Source organism: Loxodonta africana, chromosome 5 (genome assembly GCF_030014295.1).
Source record: "Loxodonta africana isolate mLoxAfr1 chromosome 5, mLoxAfr1.hap2, whole genome shotgun sequence".
Classification (NCBI taxonomy): Eukaryota; Metazoa; Chordata; class Mammalia; order Proboscidea; family Elephantidae; genus Loxodonta; species Loxodonta africana.
Window position 1 is genome coordinate 138,678,895 of NC_087346.1, and position 21,160 is coordinate 138,700,054.

Consider the following 21,160-nt stretch of genomic DNA (forward strand, 5'->3'; position numbering starts at 1 on the left):
TGTTTATGACGTTTGTTTCAGAAATATTTTTATTTCCCATTTTCTCCAGATGGCGTGAATGTAGACACCCACCCCATTCCCGTGAATGTGACTCTGCGTCGAATTGCACATGGAGCAGATGCTGTCGCAGCCCAGTGGGATTTCGATTTGCTGAATGGACAAGGAGGCTGGAAGTCAGATGGGTGCCATATACTCTACTCAGATGAAAATATCACCACGATTCAGTGCCACTCCCTTAGTAACTATGCAGTTTTAATGGTATGGCAGTGGTTAACTTTATGCGTAAACACTAAGCAGTCGACGTTTTTCTCTGTGCATAATTACTGGATTATTTTCCTTGCATAATTAGGCTCAAATGAAGAATTTTTCTTTTTTAACTTTTAGCATAAGTTGCTTCCTTTAATCATGTACAAGGTGATGTTTAGTGTAACTCTGATTTTAAAGGGAAATTGAGTTTATTACCAAGTGAAATGTATGGGATTGAATTTTCGTGTAGGAATTTTCACTCAACTTTGTACATGAATCAGTTCCAGGTGGGCTTTGAACTTCTTAAACTTGGAGAGATGTTGGGGCTTAGTCAGTCCAACTCTTCTCAAGCCAGAAAGAGTGATTTGCCTCTGGACACACAGTGAAGAGTGAGAATTTTCCTACTTTGCCATCTAGAGTGCCTTTTCCTACTACATGTCCTAAATGAGACTCTTATTTAATTTAGATTCTGGCAATAGTTTCCATTTTGTCACTCCAAGTGATAGTATTGCTAAGAACAGTGTTTTCTCAATTTTAATGCCAGTCAATCTAATGTTATTTTCTGTTTTTAAAAAAAAAATACCCATTGCAGTCGAGTCGATTCTGACTCATAGCGACCCTATAGGACAGAGTAGAACCACCCCATAGGGTTTCCAAGGAGCTCCTGGTGTATTTGAACTGCTGACCTTTTGGTTAGCAGCTGTAGCTCTTAACCACTACATCCACAAGGGTTTCTAATTTTTTACCATTATTAATGCCAGTTACTGTTTTTGATAAAGTAACTAGTTACTAATCTGCAGGCACATGTCTTTTTATTAATGGGGTATTTAAATGAATCTGATTCCTGAGCACATAATTAGGAAACTAACCGTGCTAGTTTTTATTTTCTATCATTATCATGAGCTATATCATGAAGTACACATGCACACGTTTAAAGTACAGAGGAAGAAATTACGGATGAGATTAACAAAGTCATCTTATATTAATGTTGTATTTCTGAAAGACGTTTCCCAGAAGTGGTTTGAGGCTAGTCTAAGAACGAGGACTCCTGTGTTTTCACTTCTGACTCCAGCTGAGTCTGTTTTTCTAGAGAGTTTGTTATCAAAGTATTAAATAATCTGAAAACATGACCTATTTTACGTTTTGTTAATTTTGCTTTTCGTTTACCATTAGAAAGAACCTTGAAGCACACCAAAATTATAATAAATTTTCCTCAGCACTTTTTTGGTTTTCTCTCTGCTCCTTAAAGCAGCGCACCAGTCCAGCAGGCTGAAGAGTGAATAGATGATTTAGTAGCACATAAGGGCTGTCTTTTTAGTGACGCCCACAGAACGTTTGGAGGTCGCATATTTGATCATGCTTGTTATTTGGGCCTACTGACAAGGGGTGAATTCTACACTGGTTAGACTCAGCCGTGTTTGAGTAAGTCTCTTACTCTTTTGGGCGTAAGGACTCTTCACAAATAGAAGCCCTCTGATCTCTCCTGAGTCTGAGTCGGCTTGCTGTAAATTCACACGCATTGATTACTTGGTTTGTTTACCTTTTAAATGGAAGTATCCCGTATGCAGAGTCCCTGAGTAATGTACACAGTTAACGAGTTCAGCTGATAACGGAAAAATGGGAAGTCCGGTCCACACACAGGGCCTCAGACAAAGGCCTCGTGTTTTACTTCAGAAAAATCAGCCATTGAAACCTTCTGAAGCACGGTTCTTCTCTGACACACACAGGGTCGCTCGGAGTCAGAATCAGCTGGACGGCAGCTGCTTATGCTGTTTGAGACATGTTCACCCTCAGGTTGAAAGTGTTTCCTCGTTCAGGTTTTGAATGTAAAATAATCTAAAACTATGAAGTAATGAAAAAGAAGTACCACAGATAAAACATTTCTAGAATTTTACGCTGTAGTTACCTAGAGAAAGTTGGGCAAACTAATTGAAGTGCAAAATGCATAGAAAGGCACTTTATAAGCTTCTCTATTAATGACATGATTTTGCACCACATGAAATTTTTAATATGTACCAGTTTATAGCATCTGTTTTTGAATTTCCTAGCTGTTCTTCTAAACTATTTAAATTAGCATAATCCTTTTCTAGAAAAAATAAGCTGTTCTTTTATCTTTTATACTTTTAATCTTAAAAAATGTAATATACAATTCTTTAAAGCTAAGATACAGCACTAAGATTTCTTTCTATTTTCAAAGAAAATCCTTTGCTTTTTTTAAAATATAACTGCACCACCTAGAGGCAGTAAAATATAATGTACCTGGAATTCCTCACAAAATTATAATAAAGTTAATATATAGGATTTTTAGAGTTATTAACTAAAAAAAAATTTTTTTTTTTTTTTTTTTTTTAACTAAAAGGAGAGAAACCCTGGTGGCGTAGTGGTCAAGAGCTACAGCTGCTAACCAAAAGGTCGGCAGTTTGAATCCACCAGGCGCTGCTTGGAAACCCTATGGGACAGCTCTGCTCTTTCCTGTAGGGTCACTAGGAGTCGGAATCGACTCGACGGCAGTGGATTTGCCTTTTTTGGTAATTGAAAGTAAAGTCAGAGTTAATGAAATCATACCTACTCTTAAGTAATTAAAGTAACAACTAAGAAGAAATTCTTTTAAAAACAAATCAACATTCTTTCTATTAAACTACTTTTAATAATAGATAAAATTCTATTTTTCATGAATATCATCTTAATACATGGTGTTTTATAGTCTAGATTTCTAACTTGGTAGCTAGTCCATAAGACTTTTCGTTTTCTGGTTTTAAAGAATTTTTATAAAAAATGAGAAAGGAATATATTTGTTCGTAAGTCTCAAGAACGTACCATAGTTTGAATCACTCCGATTCTAACCAGTTGTATCCAAACGTCTCAATGGGAACCAGAGAAAAAAGTTAGCCAGGAATTAAGTTTCCTTGAATTATATGATCAGAAATAACCAATAAGGGTAATTATGGTGTTGACAAAGAATATTAAATATATCATGGACTGCCAGAAGAACCAACAAAGCTGTCTTGGAAGAAGTACAACCAGAATGCTCCTTAGAAGCAAGTGGGGGGAGACTTTGTCTCGTGTACTTTGGACTTGTTATCACAAGGGACCAGTCTCTAGAGAAGGACATCATCAGGACATACCACTGACGGTAAAACAGAGGGTCAGCAAAAAAGAAGAGAACCCATAGCGAGATGGTTTGACTCCATGGTTGAAAAATGGGCTCAAACTTGGCAATGATGGTTACAATGGCAAGGATTGGTCAATGTTTTGTTCTGTTGTACATGGATCACTATGTTTTGGAATCAACTCGACGGCACCTACCACCACCACCACCACCACAAGGATTAGTAGGAGAAAAAAAATGAATAGGAAATAGGGTTAGAGTATTTATGTTGTATTTAATAATTTGATAATAGTAACAAAGATAAAATAACATTTACACCTTTGATTCCCCTCTCTAATTGTGTTTACTAGAAATATATGAAATTAGAGAGCGCTAGTTTTCTTATCCCTCTAATGATGCTTATAAGTTTTGTTCTATTAAATTTGCTTAATGAAAGCAAGCTTGTTTCATTTGTTTTATAATTGAACATAAATGCTAGGAGCATTTTTGTTTATAAATTTTTTTAAAATAGGTAGTACAATCACATGGATAACAATTTTTCATTTTTCACACATGCATATAGTGACAACTGCACCTCCTTGCCCATCACAGCCACTCTCCACAAAATAAGTAACCACCGTTGTTAGTTTCTTAGAGTCCCTCGGTAGTGCAAATGGTTACTGAGCTCAGCTGCTAACCAAAAGGTAAAAGGTTTGAGTCTGCCCAGAAGTGCCTTTTCTCACCGTTCCAGTTGTAAGGATTTTGTTTTCTTTATGTTGAGGTACAATCCATACTGAAGGCTGTGGCCTTTGATCTTCATTATTAAGTGCTTCAAGTCCTTTTCACTTTCAGTGAGCAAGGTTGTGTCATCTGCATAACGTCAAAGAAGAATTGACTTCTTTGAATTGTGGTATTGGCGAAAAATATTGACTGTTCCGTAGACCGCCAAAAGAATGAACAAATCTGTTTTAAAAGAAGTACAACGAGAATGCTCCTTAGAAGCAAGGTGGTGAGACTGTGTCTTAAATACTTTGAACATGTTGTCAGGAGGGATCAGTTCCTGGAGAAGGACATCATACTTGGCAAAGCACAGGGTAGCGGAAAAGAGGAAGACCCTCAACGAGGTGGATTGACACAGTGGGTGCAACAATGAGCTCAAGCATAACAATGATTTTAAGAATGGCTCAGGACTGGGCAATGTTTTGTTCTGTTGTATATAGGGTCCCTATGAGTCGAGACTGACTTGAGGGCACCTAACAACAACAACAGAGGCTCCTTGGAAGGAAGGTCTGGCAATCTGCTTCTGAAAAATCAGCCATTAAAAGCCTATGGAGTACAGCTCTACTCTGACACACACTAGGTCTGCATGAGTTGGAATCAACTGAACAGCAACTGGAAAAATTGTAATTACTAGTTTTGTACAAACCTTTGAAGGGATTTTGTTATGCATATGGTAACAAAATGAATATACTTATATTCTCCCATTTTACATGCAGCTTGTAGACTACATACATTATTCTAAACCATTTTTTTTTTCCCCCATGGTAAAATATATCTTAAAGGCAATGTTGTTGTTAGGTGCCATTGAGTGAGCTCTAAGTCATTGCAACCCTATGTACAACAGAACTAAATACTGACGGGTCCTGCACCATTCTCACGGTCATTGTTATACTTGAGTCCACTGTTGCAGCCACTGCATCAGTCCATCTTGTAGAGGGCCTTCCTCTCCTCTGACCCTCTACCTTTACCAACCATGATGTCCTTTTCCAGGGACTGATCTCTCCTGACAACATGTACAAAGTATATGAGGCATAGTCTTGCCATGTTTGCTTTTAAGGAGCGTTCTGGTTGTACTTCTTCCAAGACAGCTTTTTTTCTTCTTCTGGCAGTCCCTGGTATATCCAGTATTCTTCGCCCACACCACAATTCAAAGGCATCAACTCTTTGGTCTTCCTTATTTGTTCTCCAGCTTTCACATGCATATGAGGTGATTGAAAACACCATGGCTTGGGTCAGGCACACCTTAGTCTTCAACGTGATGTCTTTGCTTTTCAACACTTTAAAGAAATCTTTTGCAGCAGATTTGCCCAATGTAATGCATCTTTTGATTTCTTGACTGCTGCTACCATGGATGTTAATTGTGGATCCAAGTAAAATGAAATCCTTGACAACTTCAATATTTTCTTCATTTATCATGATGTTGCTTATTGATCGAGTTGTAAGGATTTTATTTTATGTTGAGATGTAATCCATACTGAAGGCTGTGGTCTTTGATCTTCATCAGTAAGTGTTTTAAGTCCTCTTCACTTTCAGCAAGGAAGGTAATGTCATTTGCATAACAGGTTTTTAATGAGTCTTCCTCCAGCCTTGATGGCCCGTTCTCTGTACAGTTCAGCTTCTCGGATTATTTGCTCACCATACAGATTGAATAGGTATGATGTAAGGATACAACTCTGACACACACCTTTCCTGACATTAAAGCATGCAGTTTCCTCTTGTTCTGTTCAAATGACTGCCTCTTGGTCTACATACAGGTTCCTCATGTGCGCCATTAAGTGTTCAGGAATTCCCATTTTTCGCAATGTTATCCATAATTTGTTATGATTACATAGTGGAATACCTTTGCATAGTCAGTGAAACACAGGTAAATACCTTTCTGATATTCTCTGCTTTCAGCAGTATCCCTCTGACATCAGCAGTGGTATCCCTGGTTCCATGTGCTCTTTTAAATCCAGCTTGAACTTTCTAACAGTTCCCTGTCGATATACTGCTACAGTCAGTTTTGAATGATCTTCAGCAAAACTCTGCTTGTGTGGGATATTAATGATATTGTTAGATAATTTCCACATTTGTTCGGGTCGCCTTTCTTGGGAAAAGGCATAAATACGGATCTCTTCCAGTTGGTTGGCTAGGCAGCTGCCTTCCAAATTTCTTGTCATAGACCAGTGTATACTTACACCACTGCATCCCTTTGTTGAAACATCTCAATTGGTATTCAGTCAACTCCTGGACCCTTGTTTTTCACCAATGCCTTCAGTGCAGCTTGGACTTCTTCCTTCAGTACGATTGGTTCCTGATCGTATGCTGCCTCCAGAAATGTTTGAATATCAGGCAGTTCTTTTGGGGATGGTGAATCTGATTCCTTTTATCTTCTTTTGTTGCTTCCTGCATCATTTAATATTTTCCCTGTAGAATCCTTTATTATTGCAACTCAAGGCTTAATTTTTTTCTTCAGTTCTTTCGTTTTGGAAATGCTGAGTGAGTTCTTCCCTTTCAGTTTTCTAGCTCCAGTTGTTTGCACACATCGTGTAATACTTTGTCTTCTTCAGTCACACTTTGAAATCTTCTGTTCAGCTCTTTGACTTCATCATTTCTTCCTTTTGCTTTTGCTACTTGATGTTCAAGAGCAAGTTTCAGAGTCTCTTCTGACATCCATTTTGGTCTTTTCTTTCTTTTCTGTCTTTTTAATGATCTCTTGCTTGCTTTTTGTATGATGTCCGTGATGCCATTCCACAACTCACCTGATCTTCGGTCATTAGTGTTCAGCGCATCAAATCTTTCCTTGAGGTGGTCTCAAAATTCAAGTGAGGTGTACTTAAGTTCGTACTTTGACTCTTGTCAACTTGTTCTCATTTTCTTCAGGTTCAACTTGAACATGCATATTAGCAATTGATGGTCTGTTCCGCCGTCAGCCCCTGGCATTGTTCTGACTGATGATACTGAACTTTCCATAGATGTAGTCGATTTGTTTATTGCGTATTCGTCTGGTGAGGTCCACATGTATAGTTGCTGTTTATGTTGGTGAAAAAAGGTATTTGCAATGAAGAAGTTGTTGGTCTTGCCAAATTCTATCATGTGGTCTTCAGCATCATTTCTGTCACCAAAGCCATATTTTCCAACTGTCAGTCCTTCTCCGTTTCCAACTTTTGCGTTCTAATCACCAGTAATTATCAATGCATCCTCATTGCCAAGATGATGTGATGGTGGTTATGGTAGTAGTTGCAGTGGTGGTGGCATCAGTAGCTAACGGTCCTTAAGTACTTACGTGTCAGGCACTCCTCCGAAGTCTTCACATGCATTTGTTCCTCATAATAACCTTTTGAAATAAAAATACTGTTATCATCAACCTTAGTTTACAGATAAGGAAACAGAAGCGTGGAGAAGTCAAACGCTATGCCCATGTTCCCAAAGCTAATTAGTGATGGAACTGGGATTCGAATTTAGTCTGGCACCAGAATCTGTTGTCTTAATCATTCTGCTATAGTCCCCCTCTGAAATCATCTCATAGCGATATAATAGAGCTTCCTCATTCGTTTTTACATCTGAATATTTTATGTCTCTACTGTAATTTCATGTCAGTCTGTCTTAGTGTAGGGACTTGTGTGTTGCTGTGATGCTGGAAGCTATGCTACTGGTCAAATACCATGAGGGTCACCCATGTCGGACAGGTTTCAGCTGAGCTTCCAGGCTAAGATGGACTAGGAAGAAGGACCCGGCACTCTACTTCTGAAAAGATTTAGTCAGTGAAAACCTTATGAATAGGAGCAGAACATTTTTTGATAATAGTGCCAGAAGATGATCCTCTCAGGTTGGAAGGCACTCAAAAGATGACTAGGGAAGAGCTGTCTCCTCGAAGTTGAGTTGACCTTAATGATGTGGGTGGAATCAAGCTTTCAGGGCCTTCATTTGTTGCTGTGGCATGACTCAAAATGAGAAGAAACAGCTGCAAATATCCATTATAATCAGAAGGTGGAATGTATGAAGTATGAATGGAGAAAAATTGGAAGTCGTCAAAAATGAAATGGAATGCATAACCATTGATATCGTAGGCATTAGTGAACTAAAATGGACTGGTATTGGCCATTTTGAATCAGACAGTCATATGGTCTGCTATGCCAGGAATGATAACTTGAAGAGGAATGGCATTGCATTGTCAAAAAGAACATTTGAAGGTATGTCCTGAAGTACAGTACTGTCAGTGATAGGATAATATCTATAGGCCCACAAGGAAGACCAGTTAATTAGACTATTATTTAAATTTACGTACTAACCACTGAGGACAAAAATAAAGAAACTGAATATTTTTACCAACTTCTGCCATCTGAAATTGATTGAACATACAATCAGGATGCATTGGTAATTACTGGTGATTGGAATGTGAAAGTTGGAAACAAAAAAGAAGGATCAGTAGTTGGAAAATATGGCCTTGGAGGTAGAAACGACACCGGAGATCACGTGATAGAATTTTGCAAGACCAACGATTTCTTCATTGCAAATACCTTTTTCACCAATGTAAATGGTGACTATAGAAGTGGACCTCAGCAGATGGAATACACAGGAATCAAATCAAGTACATCTGTGGGAAGAGACAATGGAAAAGCTCAATATCATCAGTCAGAACAAGGCCAGGGGCCAACTGTGGAACAGACCATCAGTTGCTCATATGCAAGTTCAAGTTGAAATTGAGGGAAATTAGAACAAGTCCATGAGAGCCAAAGTAGGACTTTGAGTATATCCCACCTGAATTTAGAGATCATGTCAAGAACAGATTTCAAGTCTTGAACACTCATGACTGAAGACCAGTTGAGCTGTGGAATGCTATTGTACATGAAGAAAACAAGAGGTCATTAAAAAGACAGTAAAGAAAGTAAAGACTAAAATGGATGTCAGAAGAGACTCTGAAAGTTGCTCTTGAATGTAAGGTAGCTAAAATGAAAGGAAAAAATGATGAAGTAAAAGAGTTGAACAGAAGATTTCAAAGGGTGTCTTGAGAAGACAAAGTAAAGTATTATAATGACATGTGCAAAGACCTAGAGATGGAAAACCAAAAGGGAAGAACATCCTCAGCATTTCTCAAGCTGAAAGAACTGAAGAAATAATTCAGACCTCAAGTTGCAGTATTAAAGAATTCTGTGGGGAAAATATTAAACATCTCTGGAAGCACCAAAAGAAGATGGAAGAAATACACAGAATCACTATATCCCAAAAAAAAAAAAAAAAATTGTCAACTTCCAACCATTTCAGGAGGTTCCATATGATCAGGGACTGATGGTACTGAAGGAAGAAGTCCAAGCTGCAATGAAGGCGTTGGTGAAAACAAGACTCCAGGAATCGACGGAATACCAATTGAGATGTTTGAACACAGGGATGCAGTACTGGAAGTACTCATTCATCTATGCCAAGAAATTTGGAAGACAGCTACCTGGCCAACCGACTGTAAGAGATCTATGTTTATGTCTATGCCCAAGAAAGGTGATTCCACTGAATGTGGAAATTATCGATCAATACCATTAATATCACACACAAGTAAAATTTTGCTGAAGATCATTCAAAAGTGGCTGCAGCAGTATATCGACAGGGAACTTCCAGAAATTCAATCTAGATTCTGAAGGTATGCAGAACCAGGGATGTCATTGCTGATGTCACATGGATCCTGCTGAAAGCTCAGAATTCCGGAAAGATGTTTACCTGTATTTTATTGACTTTGCAAAGGCCTTTGACTGTGTGGATCATAACAAATTATGGATAACATTGTGGAGAATGGAAGTCTGTACATGGATCAATAGGAAGTTGTTCGAACAGAACAAGGGGATATGCATGGTTTATAGTCAGGAAAGGTGTGTGTCACGGTTCTGTCCTTTCACCATACCTATTCAGTCTGTATGCTGAGCAAATAATCTGAAAACCTGGCCTATAAGAACAAGAATGAGGCATCAGGTTTGGAGGAATACTCATTAACAACCTGCATTAGGCAGATGACACAACCTTACTTGCTGAAAATAAAGAGGACTTGAAGTACTTACTGATGAAGTTCAAAAACCACAGCCTTTGCTATGGATCACACCCCAACATAAAGAAAACAAATATCCTCACAACTGGACTAATAAGCAACATTATGATAAGCAAGGAAAAGATCGAAGCTGTTAAGGATTTCATTTTACTTGGATTCACAGTTAATACCCATGGAACCAGCAGTAAAGAAATTAAAAGACGTATTGGGCACATCTGCAAACGACCTCTTTAAAGTGTTGAAAAACAAGGATGTCACTTTGAAGACTAGGGTGCACTTGACCCAAGCCATGGTGTTTTCAATCATCTCATATGCATGGGAAAGCTGGACAATGAATAAAGAAGTCAGAAGAGTTGACGACTTTGAATTGTGGTTTTGTAGAAGAATATTGAATATACCATGGACTGCCAGAAGAAGGAACAAATCTGTCTTGGAAGAAGTACAGCCAGAATGCTCCTTAGAAGCCGGGATTGTGAGACTGTGTCTCATGTACTTGGGACATGTTGTCAGGAGGGCTCAGTCCCTGGAGAAGGACACCATGCTTGGTAAAGTAGAGGGTCAGGAAAAAAGAGGAAGACTCCCCCAGTGAGATGGATTGACACAGTGGCTGCAATAATGGGTTTAAGCATAACAGCAATTATGAGGATGGTGCAGGACTGGGCAGTGTTTCACTCTGTTGTATAGTTGTACACAGGATCGCAATGAGTCAGACCCAACTCGATGGCACCTAACAACAACAATGCTATAATTTATTTCAGTATTCTATTTTGTTTGTCTCTGATATTTTGCTTGTACAGTATTGTCTTATATATTTTGTAAGTATATTTGCAGGATAAACTCTCTGAAGTGGAATTGATAACCAAAGATACCAACTTTTTTCCTTTTTTTTAAAGTTAAGTTGAAGTATTGAGTAAAGTACACAGATCTTAAGCATATGTCTTGATGATTTTTTTACGTATGAATATTTCAGACACCATCAAATGAACATTTGTACTTAAGTACTTGGTAGGCTTGTCTGTGTTTATTTCTAGCTAATTTTCCCCACCATCTCAACTTCATATCATTGGAATTGTATAGTGTATATTCTGTTCCTTTTTGATGGTTGCTAAGTACCTAATTGTTGTTGTTGTTAGGTTCCATTGAGTCTTTTTTCAATTCATAGAAACCCAAAGTGAGAGAGTAGAGCTCCCCCATTGGGTTTTCTAGGCTGTAACCTTATAGGAGCAGCTCACCAGGTCTTTTCTCCCATGAAGCCACTGGGTGGGTTTGAACTCACCATCAACCTTTTGGTCAGCAGCCGAGCTCTTGACCGATGCACCACCAGTGTTTCTTAAGTACCTACTTAGTAGCCTCATTTTAGCTCCTGGCACTCAAAGCCTAAGCACCTACTACCTGGCCTTTTAAGAATAAGTTTGGTGGTCCCAGTTTTATACCTTTCTTTAGGTCACTGTTTCTCAACAGGGCTTCTTTTTGCATTTGTGCTGTTCAGTTCATTGTGACAACCAAAAATGTCCCCGGTGGAAGCAGTGCCATATGTGACCAGTGAAAATAGTACCTCTGCTTCCCTCTAGTCCTTACTATGAATCAGAAAAGTCATCACTCTGTTTTCAGCATCTTTTTTCCTCAGACAGTATCACATTGAGATTTGAAAAATACTGATTTCTTACAAGCTTTATATATCATATACAATATATTTTTGAGAAGTAGATTGGTACTTCAGTGTTTCATTAGCTAATATACCCATATTTTGTTACTCTCTGCCAAGGACTGTGGGCAGTTTTATGCCTTCCTTCTGCGGCTTAACTAAACCCTGTCAGGCGGTTGGTGGTGTCTCCATTTTATAGTGAGGTAACTGCCCCAAATCATATAGCTAGTAAGTAATTGGTGACGTGTTATTGATCATTTCTGAGAGGAATCTGAAGGAGGCAATGCATGAAGGGGGACTAAAGGCTAAATCCTAGCTGTATCGGCAGTTCATCCTCAACTATTGATTCTTGATTGGAATAATAGGTTTTCCTAGAAATTGAGGGGAAATGTGGCTACTGTTGCAAACATCTAGCTGGCTTTCATTGCCCCAGTGTTTTTTGAAGTTTCCTAGTAATGTTCTGTGCTTTGAATGCAAATGCCTTGAGGTCGTGTACTGTAGACTAATACAGTGGACATTTCACAAAGACAGCTTGTTCAGAATGTGTGGTGATAGGTTTTCTTCAGTGTTTTCCTTTTCATTTACTTAGTTTACAGAACATAACCTCTCTGAGGGCTGGGATTACGATCTGCCTACTCCTGCATATCTAGTGCTTGACACAGCGCCTGGCCGTAGTAGGCACCCAGTTAATATTTGCTAAATAAATTTTACAAGTTTGAGACTCAGCATGATGTAGAGGAGCACTCAGGTTGGACTTCAGTTTCCTGTGTTGTTTCTCCAGCTGCCCATTAACTGACTTTTGTCAGGCTCCATGGGCCTCTGTTCAGTGTTCATTAAAGTGAGGGGTTCCTTAAGATGTTCTGATAGGGTCTTTCCATTGCTATTTGGACAACTTCTGATTCTTCCGTTGGAAAACTTTCCCATTCTCTCCCTACTTCAGTGGACCGTCTTCTGTTTCCATGTCTTTTTGTTCCCTGTTACCTTTTTCCATCTAGTTTTTCTTGTTTCAGATACTGTCTCATGAACTTTCTGATTAGAGGTGTGCCCATTGTGAATCCTTCCCAAGTCTAGCTGTCATTCTTAGCTTTCAGAGTCAGCTTAGGATGGGAATTTAGTGAAGCGATTGGGTCAATCTACAGCTTTGGCTCCCACAGCCTAGGTTTTCCCAATTTGTGGATCTGGCACGGCAGCGTTGGCCAGGTGGACGTGTGTTCCCCATCTGCCTTCGTTTATTATAAAGGTAATGGTACGATAGCCATTTGTTTCCTTGTAGAGGGGCAGAGTCTATACCATGTTTAGGGGCACAGACTTGTGGGCAGAGCTGCTTTGCAGGTAATAAAATGGGACTAATAACATGAGTTATTAGGGTTGCTCTGTATAAAGTGCTAGGAAGAGCGTCTCCATTATAGTAAATGCATGTAAGTGATTTGCTGTTACTGCTGGTTATTGGTGATATTAGAGCCTTTAAGGGCTCTTCCTCATTGTTCCCATAACCGTGCTGTACTTACCTTCATCTGACATCGTTATCATCTGACTGTACATCTGTCTCTCCCATGACTTTTAGCCCTTCATGGGCACAAACCATACCTTGTCACTATGTCCCTAGTACCTTTCACAGTGTTTGGTCCATTCGTGGATTTGTTGAACTTGAAGCTGCACTCAGCCATCAGTGGTTAGAGATAGATAGATAGCTGCCGTTGAGTCTACTCCAACTTGTAGCAACCCACGTACAACAGAATGAAACACTGCCTGGTCCTGTGTCTTCACCATTGTTAGTATGTTCTAGTTCATCGTTGTGGCTACTGTGTCAGTCCATCTCACCAAAGTTCTCCCTCACCCTCGTTGACCTATTTCACCAAACATGATGTTCTCCTCTAGTGGTTGATCCCCCCGATGATGTGTCCAGAACAAGCAAGTCTGACAGTGTTCTGTTGTGATCCATAAGGTTTGCATTGGCTAATTTTCAGAAGTAGATCTGGAAGCTCCACTGAAACCTGTCCACCATGGGTGACCCCACTGGTCTGTAAAATACTGGTGGCATAACTTCAAGCATCACACAGTATGACAGTCTGACAGACAGATGGTGGACTAGTGATTAGCGAGATCTTAATTTAGACTTTAATAGGAGATACTGCTCTCTGGGTTGCCTTAAAATCAAACTCTAAACCCATTGCTATCGAGTGGATTTTGATTCATAGCCACCCTATAGGACAGAGTAGAACTGCCCCAGAGGGTTTCCAAGGAATGGCTGATGGATCTGAACTGCCAGCTTTTGGGTTAGCAGCCAAGTTCATAACCACTGTACCACGAGGGCTCCCTGGTCTGCCGTAAGAAGCAGTGAATATGCAGAGCGAAGGAGGATGAAAGGGCATGAAAAAGGATGAAGTCTGTGGTTGTCTCTTCTAAATCACCCACATGTGGGCTGCTGTTCTCTCTCTGTTACCCTCGTAATAGAGTTAACATTCAAGTTCATAAAGCCGATTGTCCAGTGTAGAACAAGAGTGCACTGTGAAGAGCTGACACAATGGAGTTAGGAAGGCAAAGTAATGTCTGTGTGGAATAGCATGAAACATTAGTTCTTGAGCAAAACAAAGAGATTTAAGGTACCAGTGCATTTAAGTCACTGGAGAAAAGCTCAGTTGTTAATGTCTAGAAAACTGCTGTTGGAATGATGCTTTCTTTTTCCCTCTCAGGATTTGACGGGGTCTGAACTCTATACGCAGGCAGCTGATCTCCTGCATCCTGTTATTTATACTACTGCTATAATTCTTCTCTTATGTCTCTTAGCCGTCATCGTCAGTTACATATACCATCACAGGTAAGAAAGAAAATGAGACATCCATCCAGCTGTGAACTTTGGCTTGGAGGAGTTTATTCCACATTTGACTAGGATAAAGCATTATTTAATACCATGCTATGTACTTCCAAAGTCAGGACTGTAATTTTAGAATACACACAAGCCTCATTTCATGCAGTTTGAAACATAAATAATGAATACATGAGATGGTCAGTTCATCTTTTAAAGCATCCAGTCAGTTTGCTGGGCTGGGGGGATTTCTGCTCCAGCTCCCAGACGTGAGCACACATACCCATGGTCACTCAGTGTTTTTTCTTGCTGCTGCCTGGAAGGTCTATTTTTTTTAGGCCCAGCATTAACAATAAATCAACAATTAACAATAAGTAATTAAAAATAATTAGCAATAAGTGTTTATTTCACCATATAAATAATTACCAACTATTGAGTTAAAGTCCCTGGGTGGTGCAAAGGGTTAAGCACTGAGCTAATAACTGAAAGGTTGGAAGTTTGAGTCCATCCAGAGGCATTTCAGAAAAAAGACCTGGCTACTATTTTTTGTACTATTTAGAAAAAAGCAGCCATTGAAAACCCTATGGAGCACAGTTCTGCTCTGACACACATGGAGTCACCAAGAATTGCAATCAACTTGACAGCAGCTGGTTTTTAACGCCTGAGCTATTGTCAGTTGAATTCAGTATCTGGAAGATAACATGTGGGGGGGTGTGTCTTGGAGGTTTGGGGGTGCACTACAGGAGCAGCAGAGGGTGAGGTTAACTTGGAGGCTTGTTACCTGTAGAGAGAAGCTGATGTCTAAGTTTTAGTACCAGACTGTGTCATTATTTTTATTTTATGACTTTCTGCCTGCTGTGGTATTCTTTATTTTATCGATGGTATTCTTAAGAAAGTTTGTGGCATTTAAGCGTAGGATATGGTTTTTGTTAATTGGTGGCAAACCAGGAAATAATGAACTAAAAGAATTTCCAATTCACTTTACAAAAGGTTTTGCTAGGATGTATTTTCCTTTTTAAGCTAGACAGATAGGATATTTCATGACATTTAGTTAAGAAACAAAAGGAGATGTTGCTTTAAAAAAATACAGAAGAAAAACTTGAACATCTCATTATGAAAGGCCAGAAGGAAATATATTGGGCTTTTAGACCATGTTACCCTAGTATGTCAGGAAAAATACCCATTGGCATATTGCAGAAATCTCTAGGGAACCTAGCAAGTCACTCAGCAGTCAGAAGACATTGTCACTAACAAAAGCCTCTGTGTTTCTCATTAATGAGAATTTGTTAGGTTTTAGTGGGTGCCATAGTTCTACAAATTACTTTTCTTTCTTAGAGTGTAAGGTTAAATGTTAAAAAACGATTGAATTAAAAGACTTCTCACATCCTGTGTATGTGTGTTTGTGTTTGTGTGCACATGCGTATATGTGAACGTCCACACGTCCGATAGTTTCTATTTTAAAATCTCTAAATAGGAAGCATTTTAAGGTGGCCTTTTATAAAGTTGGAATTACTAACTTGTAGATGAACATTGCTTGTATCATGCTTCAAATTTTAATATTTTGCCTCCTTTTGTTTTCCTTTAACAGTTTGATTAGAATCAGTCTGAAGAGCTGGCATATGCTTGTAAACTTATGTTTTCATGTTTTCCTGACCTGTGTGGTCTTTGTGGGAGGCGTAACTCAAACCAGAAACGTCAGCATCTGCCAAGCAGTAAGTCAATGCAAAATTGAAGTGGGGGAAAAAAAAAACTTATGAGAATGTGATTTCCTGTATTTTACTCACTATAAAAAGAAAAATATTTCTTTAAAGTTTTTTTTTTTTAATAAATTTTACTAATAAAAGTTAAACTGAATGTCACTAAATCAGTTAGCTAACATACTTCAAAGTTTGAACCATCGTGTCACAACTGAGTGTGTATCTTCAGGAACTCATTTTTTCTTGGGAATTCCGAGTCACTTATTATGTCTCTTATAATGCCTAACATTTAATTTTCAAAAATTTATTAATCCTGACTTTGGCTGAAAAAGAAGTAATGTTTTCTGACAGCAGGATTTTTAAATTTATCTCACCAATTGATGAAAACAATAGGAATTAGAAAAAAGTGTTTATAAAATAGAAAAATCAGGGAGTTTTTGGGTTTGATAAATATGAAGAATTTAAAAGTATTCAACTTTATATTCAAGAAAATACCTTTATTTTCAAATAAAAGGTTGTATATGTAGCCACATCTTTCTCTCACAGAGCCACCATTAGCAGTGGATCCTATTAACCACTGAGCCACCAGGGCTCCATATGTAGCCTTCGTGAGTAACGTTCTTTTAGTGTAAGTATGAGACATTGAAAATACTCAATGTATGAATAAGAAAAGTTTAAATATTTATATATTTGCATGTTGTTTTCTTTATGCATGATAGCAAGCAGTGTAACATAGTAATTAAGAGTTCAGATTTCCTGGTTTTGAACTCCAGGTCTGCCAAGTGTTTTTTGGTCAATTTCCTTAACCTTCCTGTGTTTCCATTTTCTCACCTGTACATTGGAGATAATAATTGGGTTATTGGATGATGTGATTGTTTCTAAAAAAAAAAAAAAAAACTCCAGATAAATTGGAGCTATAGTAGGAAAGTTGAGCAAGGAGAGCAAATGGAGGTTTAATGTGCAGAAGGGTGTTTGCTGCCAGCATACAGAAATGGAACTAACTACAAGAAAATATAATGAGAAGATAACGCTTATATCAAAGAATATGAAGTGCCTAGGAAAAATAATAGAGGTTCAAGATTTACAGGTAAAATGATAATATAAAAGAAGACCCAAAATAAATGGAGAGATATACCAGATCCAAGACTTAATGTCAGTAAGGTCTCAATTCCTCCTAAATTAATCTATAAATAGAAGAGAATGTTCATGAAATTCAAGATGATTTAAAAATTTATAAGAAAACAAAGGGCCAAGGATAAGCATCACTGACTGGTGAAGATCAAGTCTACAGCCTTCAGTTTGGATTACGCCTCAACATAAAGAAAAAGAAAATCTTCACAGCTGGACCAATAAGTAACATCATGATAAACGGAGAAAAGATCGAAGTTGTGCAAGGATTTCGTTTTACTTGGATCCAAAATCAACACCCATGGAAGCAACAGTCAGGAAATCAAAAGACGCATTGTACTGAGCAAATCTGCTGCAAAAGACCTCTTTAAAGTGTTGAAAAGCAAAGATGTCACCTTGGAGACTAAGGTGTGCCAGACGAAAGCCATGGTATTTTCCATTGCATCATATGCATGTGAAAGCTGGACAGTGAATGAGGAAGAACAAAGAATTGATCCCTTTGAATAATGGTGTTGTCAAAAAATATTGAATATACCATGGACTGCTAGAAGAATGAATAAATCTGCCTTGGAAGAAGTACAGCCACAACGTTCCTTAGAAGTGAGGATGGCAAGGTTTCGTCTCACATACTTTGGACATGTTATCGGGGGGACCAGTTCCTGGAGAAGGACATCATGCTTAGTAAGGTAGAGGGTCAGTGAAAAAGAGGACGACCTTTGACGAGATGGATTGACACAGTGGCTGAAACAATAGGCTCCAACATAGCAGTGATTGTGAGGATGGCGCAGGACTGCGTAGTATTTTGTTCTGTTGTACATAGGGTCACTATGAGTTGGTACCAACTTGATGGCACCTAACAACAACAAGGTTAAAAAAGATGCTTCTGAAAAAGAAGAGCAGGGCGGGGAGACTTGTCTTACTAGCCATCAGACTTACAGCTGTCTTGGAAGAAGTACAACCAGTATGCTCTTTAGAAGCAAGGATGACAAGACTACATCTTACATACACTTTAGACATGTTGTCAGGAGAGATCAGTCCCTGGGGAAGGACATCATGCTTGGTAAAGTACAGGGTCAATGAAAAAGAGGAAGCCCCTCAACGAGATGGATTGACACAGTGGCTGCAACGATGGGCTCAAACATAATGATGATTGTGGCCATGGTGCAGGATCAAGCAATGTTTTGTTCTGTTGTACGTGGGGTCGCTATGAGTCGGACCTGACTCAATGGCACCTAAGAACAACAACAACAGACTTATATCAGTAAGGTGTCAGTTAAAAAGTGGCATTTGGTGCAGGGATTGATAAATTGAAATAAAACAGCCTAAAGACAGACCCCTGGATGCACATAATTTGGTATAAGTCAGAGGTGGCATTCCTCATCAGGGTAAAGAGAAACCGCTGTTCATTCCGTGGTGCTGGAGAAAATAGTTATCCATCTGGAAAAAGATTAAAATGATCTCTCCATCAGACCACATATAAAAGTCAACTCTGAGTACATTAAAAACTTGCATATTGAAACCAAAGTGTTTAAAATTCTTATCAGAAAATGGGAAAGTTTTCTTCAGCAAGACACAAAAAGGCATTGACTACCAAAAAGAAAAGCTAAATTTGTCTAAGTTAAAAATAAGAACTTTGGTTTATTAAGATTCTGTAAAGAAAGTGAAACGACAAGTTACAAACTGAGAGTAGCTATTCATGATACATACCACTGACAGAATATTAATAAAAAGAGATATTAAAAACTACAGCCATTGAGAAGGCCACAAACAACCCAATAGAAAAATGCTCAAGAGAGTGGATGGGCATTTTCACAGAAGAGTAAACTACATGACTAATATCTGTATGAGTAGATGTTCAACATCACTGGAGTTTACGTAGATGCAAATTAAGACCTCAGTGAGTTACCATTTCATACCTGTTCTTTTGGCCAAAATTAAGCCTGATGCCATGTGTATTGAAGTGAATCCTTGTTGGTGGGAATATAAATGGTTATACTTGGGAAGGCAGTTGGCTTTACTTTCTATAGTTAACCATTTACATTCCCTCCCTAAAACCGACCAAAACCACACTTGTTACCGTCAAGTCAATTCTGGCTCATAGTGACCCTATAGGACAGAGTAGAACTGCCCCATAGAGTTTACAAGGAGTACCTGGTGTATTTGAACTGCCAAACTTTTGTCTAGCGGCTGTAGCACTTACCCACTATGCCACCAGGGTTTCCATACCCTCCATGGGATTCATGAATTCCTCTCCTGGGCTCTTACCCTAGAGAGTAACCTTATCTCCACAGCCCCCTCAACAGGAAATATGTGCATATGAGTATTCATGGCAACACTATACACAAGAGCAAAAACCTGGAAGCAACCCAAATGCCCATTTCTATGAGAGAGTAACCGAATGAAGTGTGGTATTGTAAACCAGAACCAAACCCATTGCCATCAAGTCAATTCCAACTCATAGTAACCCTATAGGACAGAGTAGAACTGCTGCATAGGGTTTCCAAAGCCGAAATCCTTAACAGAAGCAGACTGTCACATCTTTCTCCCATGGAGCGGCATGTGGTTCAAACTGCCCAACCTTTCAGTTAGCAGCCAAGGGCTTTAACCACTGTACCACCAGGGCTCTTTTCTGCACTATGTAAGAGTCAAAAACTGATGAATTGTAACACTGCATGACAATACGAATGAGTCTTAGGAATATAAATGAAAAAGGTAAATCCCAAAATACTACATTTACCCTGATACCCGTTTCATAAAGCTAACAGTAACTAAAATAAAACAGCACACTTGAAAACATCTGTTGTTAGGTGCTGTCAAGTCAGTTTCAACTCCTATCGACCCCATATACGACAGAACAAAACACTGCCCCATGTGTGCCATCCTCACAATCATTGCTATGTTTGAGCCCATTATTGCAGCCACTGTGTCAGTCCATGTTGTAGAGGGTCTTCTGTTTCACTAACCCTCTGCTTTAACAAGCATGATGTCCTTCTCCAGGGAGTGGTCTCTTCCGATAATATGTCCGAAGTACGTGAGATGAGGCCTCACCATCCTTGCTTCTAGAGAACATTCTGGGTGTACATCACCTAGGCAGATTTGTTCGTTCTTCTGGCAGTCAGTAGTATATTCAATATTCTTGGCTGACACCGTGATTCAAAGGCGTCAGTTCTTCTTTGGTCTTCTTTCTTCATTGCCCAGCTTTTGCATGCATAAAATGAGAACATCTAGGTACAGTAAAACTGTATAAAATAAAATAACCTCCCCCCCCCAAAAAAGAAAAAAAACCTATTGCCATTGAGTTGATTCTAACTTATAGCAACTCTATAGGACAGAGTGGAACTGCCCCCGTAGGGTTTCCAAGGCTATAATCTTTACAAAAGCAGACTGCCACATCTTTCTCCCTCAGAGTGGTGAGTGGGTTTGAACCAGCGATCCCTTGGTTAGCAGCCAAGCACTTAACCACTGCACCATCAGGGCTCCTTATAAAATACAGCTGTACTGAAAAGAAAGCAAGGGAGGATACACAGTGATGGTTACTGTGGGTGAGGGGGGTCATATGGTGAGATGTGGGTTGTTGTCAAGGTCCTACTTTTTGTTTTGCTGGTGTTTGAGATGCTTATTATAGTATTCCCCCATACGTCTGTCAGTTTCTTGTACTGTGGGGCTTGCATGTTGCTGTGATGCTGGAAGCTATGCCACTAGTATTCAGATATCAGCAGGGTCACCCATGGTGGACAGGTGTCAGCAAGCTTCCAGACTA

At 39.1% G+C, this 21,160-nt stretch overlaps 1 protein-coding gene across 2 annotated transcripts in view; it reads left to right on the top strand.

Moving 5' to 3' along the window:
- ADGRA3 (adhesion G protein-coupled receptor A3) overlaps positions 1–21,160 on the top strand; it is a 180,080-nt gene that overhangs the window by 143,683 nt on the left and 15,237 nt on the right. For both annotated transcript variants that reach the window (XM_003411288.4, XM_010591394.3), the window contains 3 exons: positions 50–258; positions 14,463–14,587; positions 16,164–16,287. In XM_003411288.4, the coding sequence (XP_003411336.1) occupies positions 50–258; positions 14,463–14,587; positions 16,164–16,287 (458 nt within the window). The remainder of the gene's footprint in view (positions 1–49; positions 259–14,462; positions 14,588–16,163; positions 16,288–21,160) is intronic.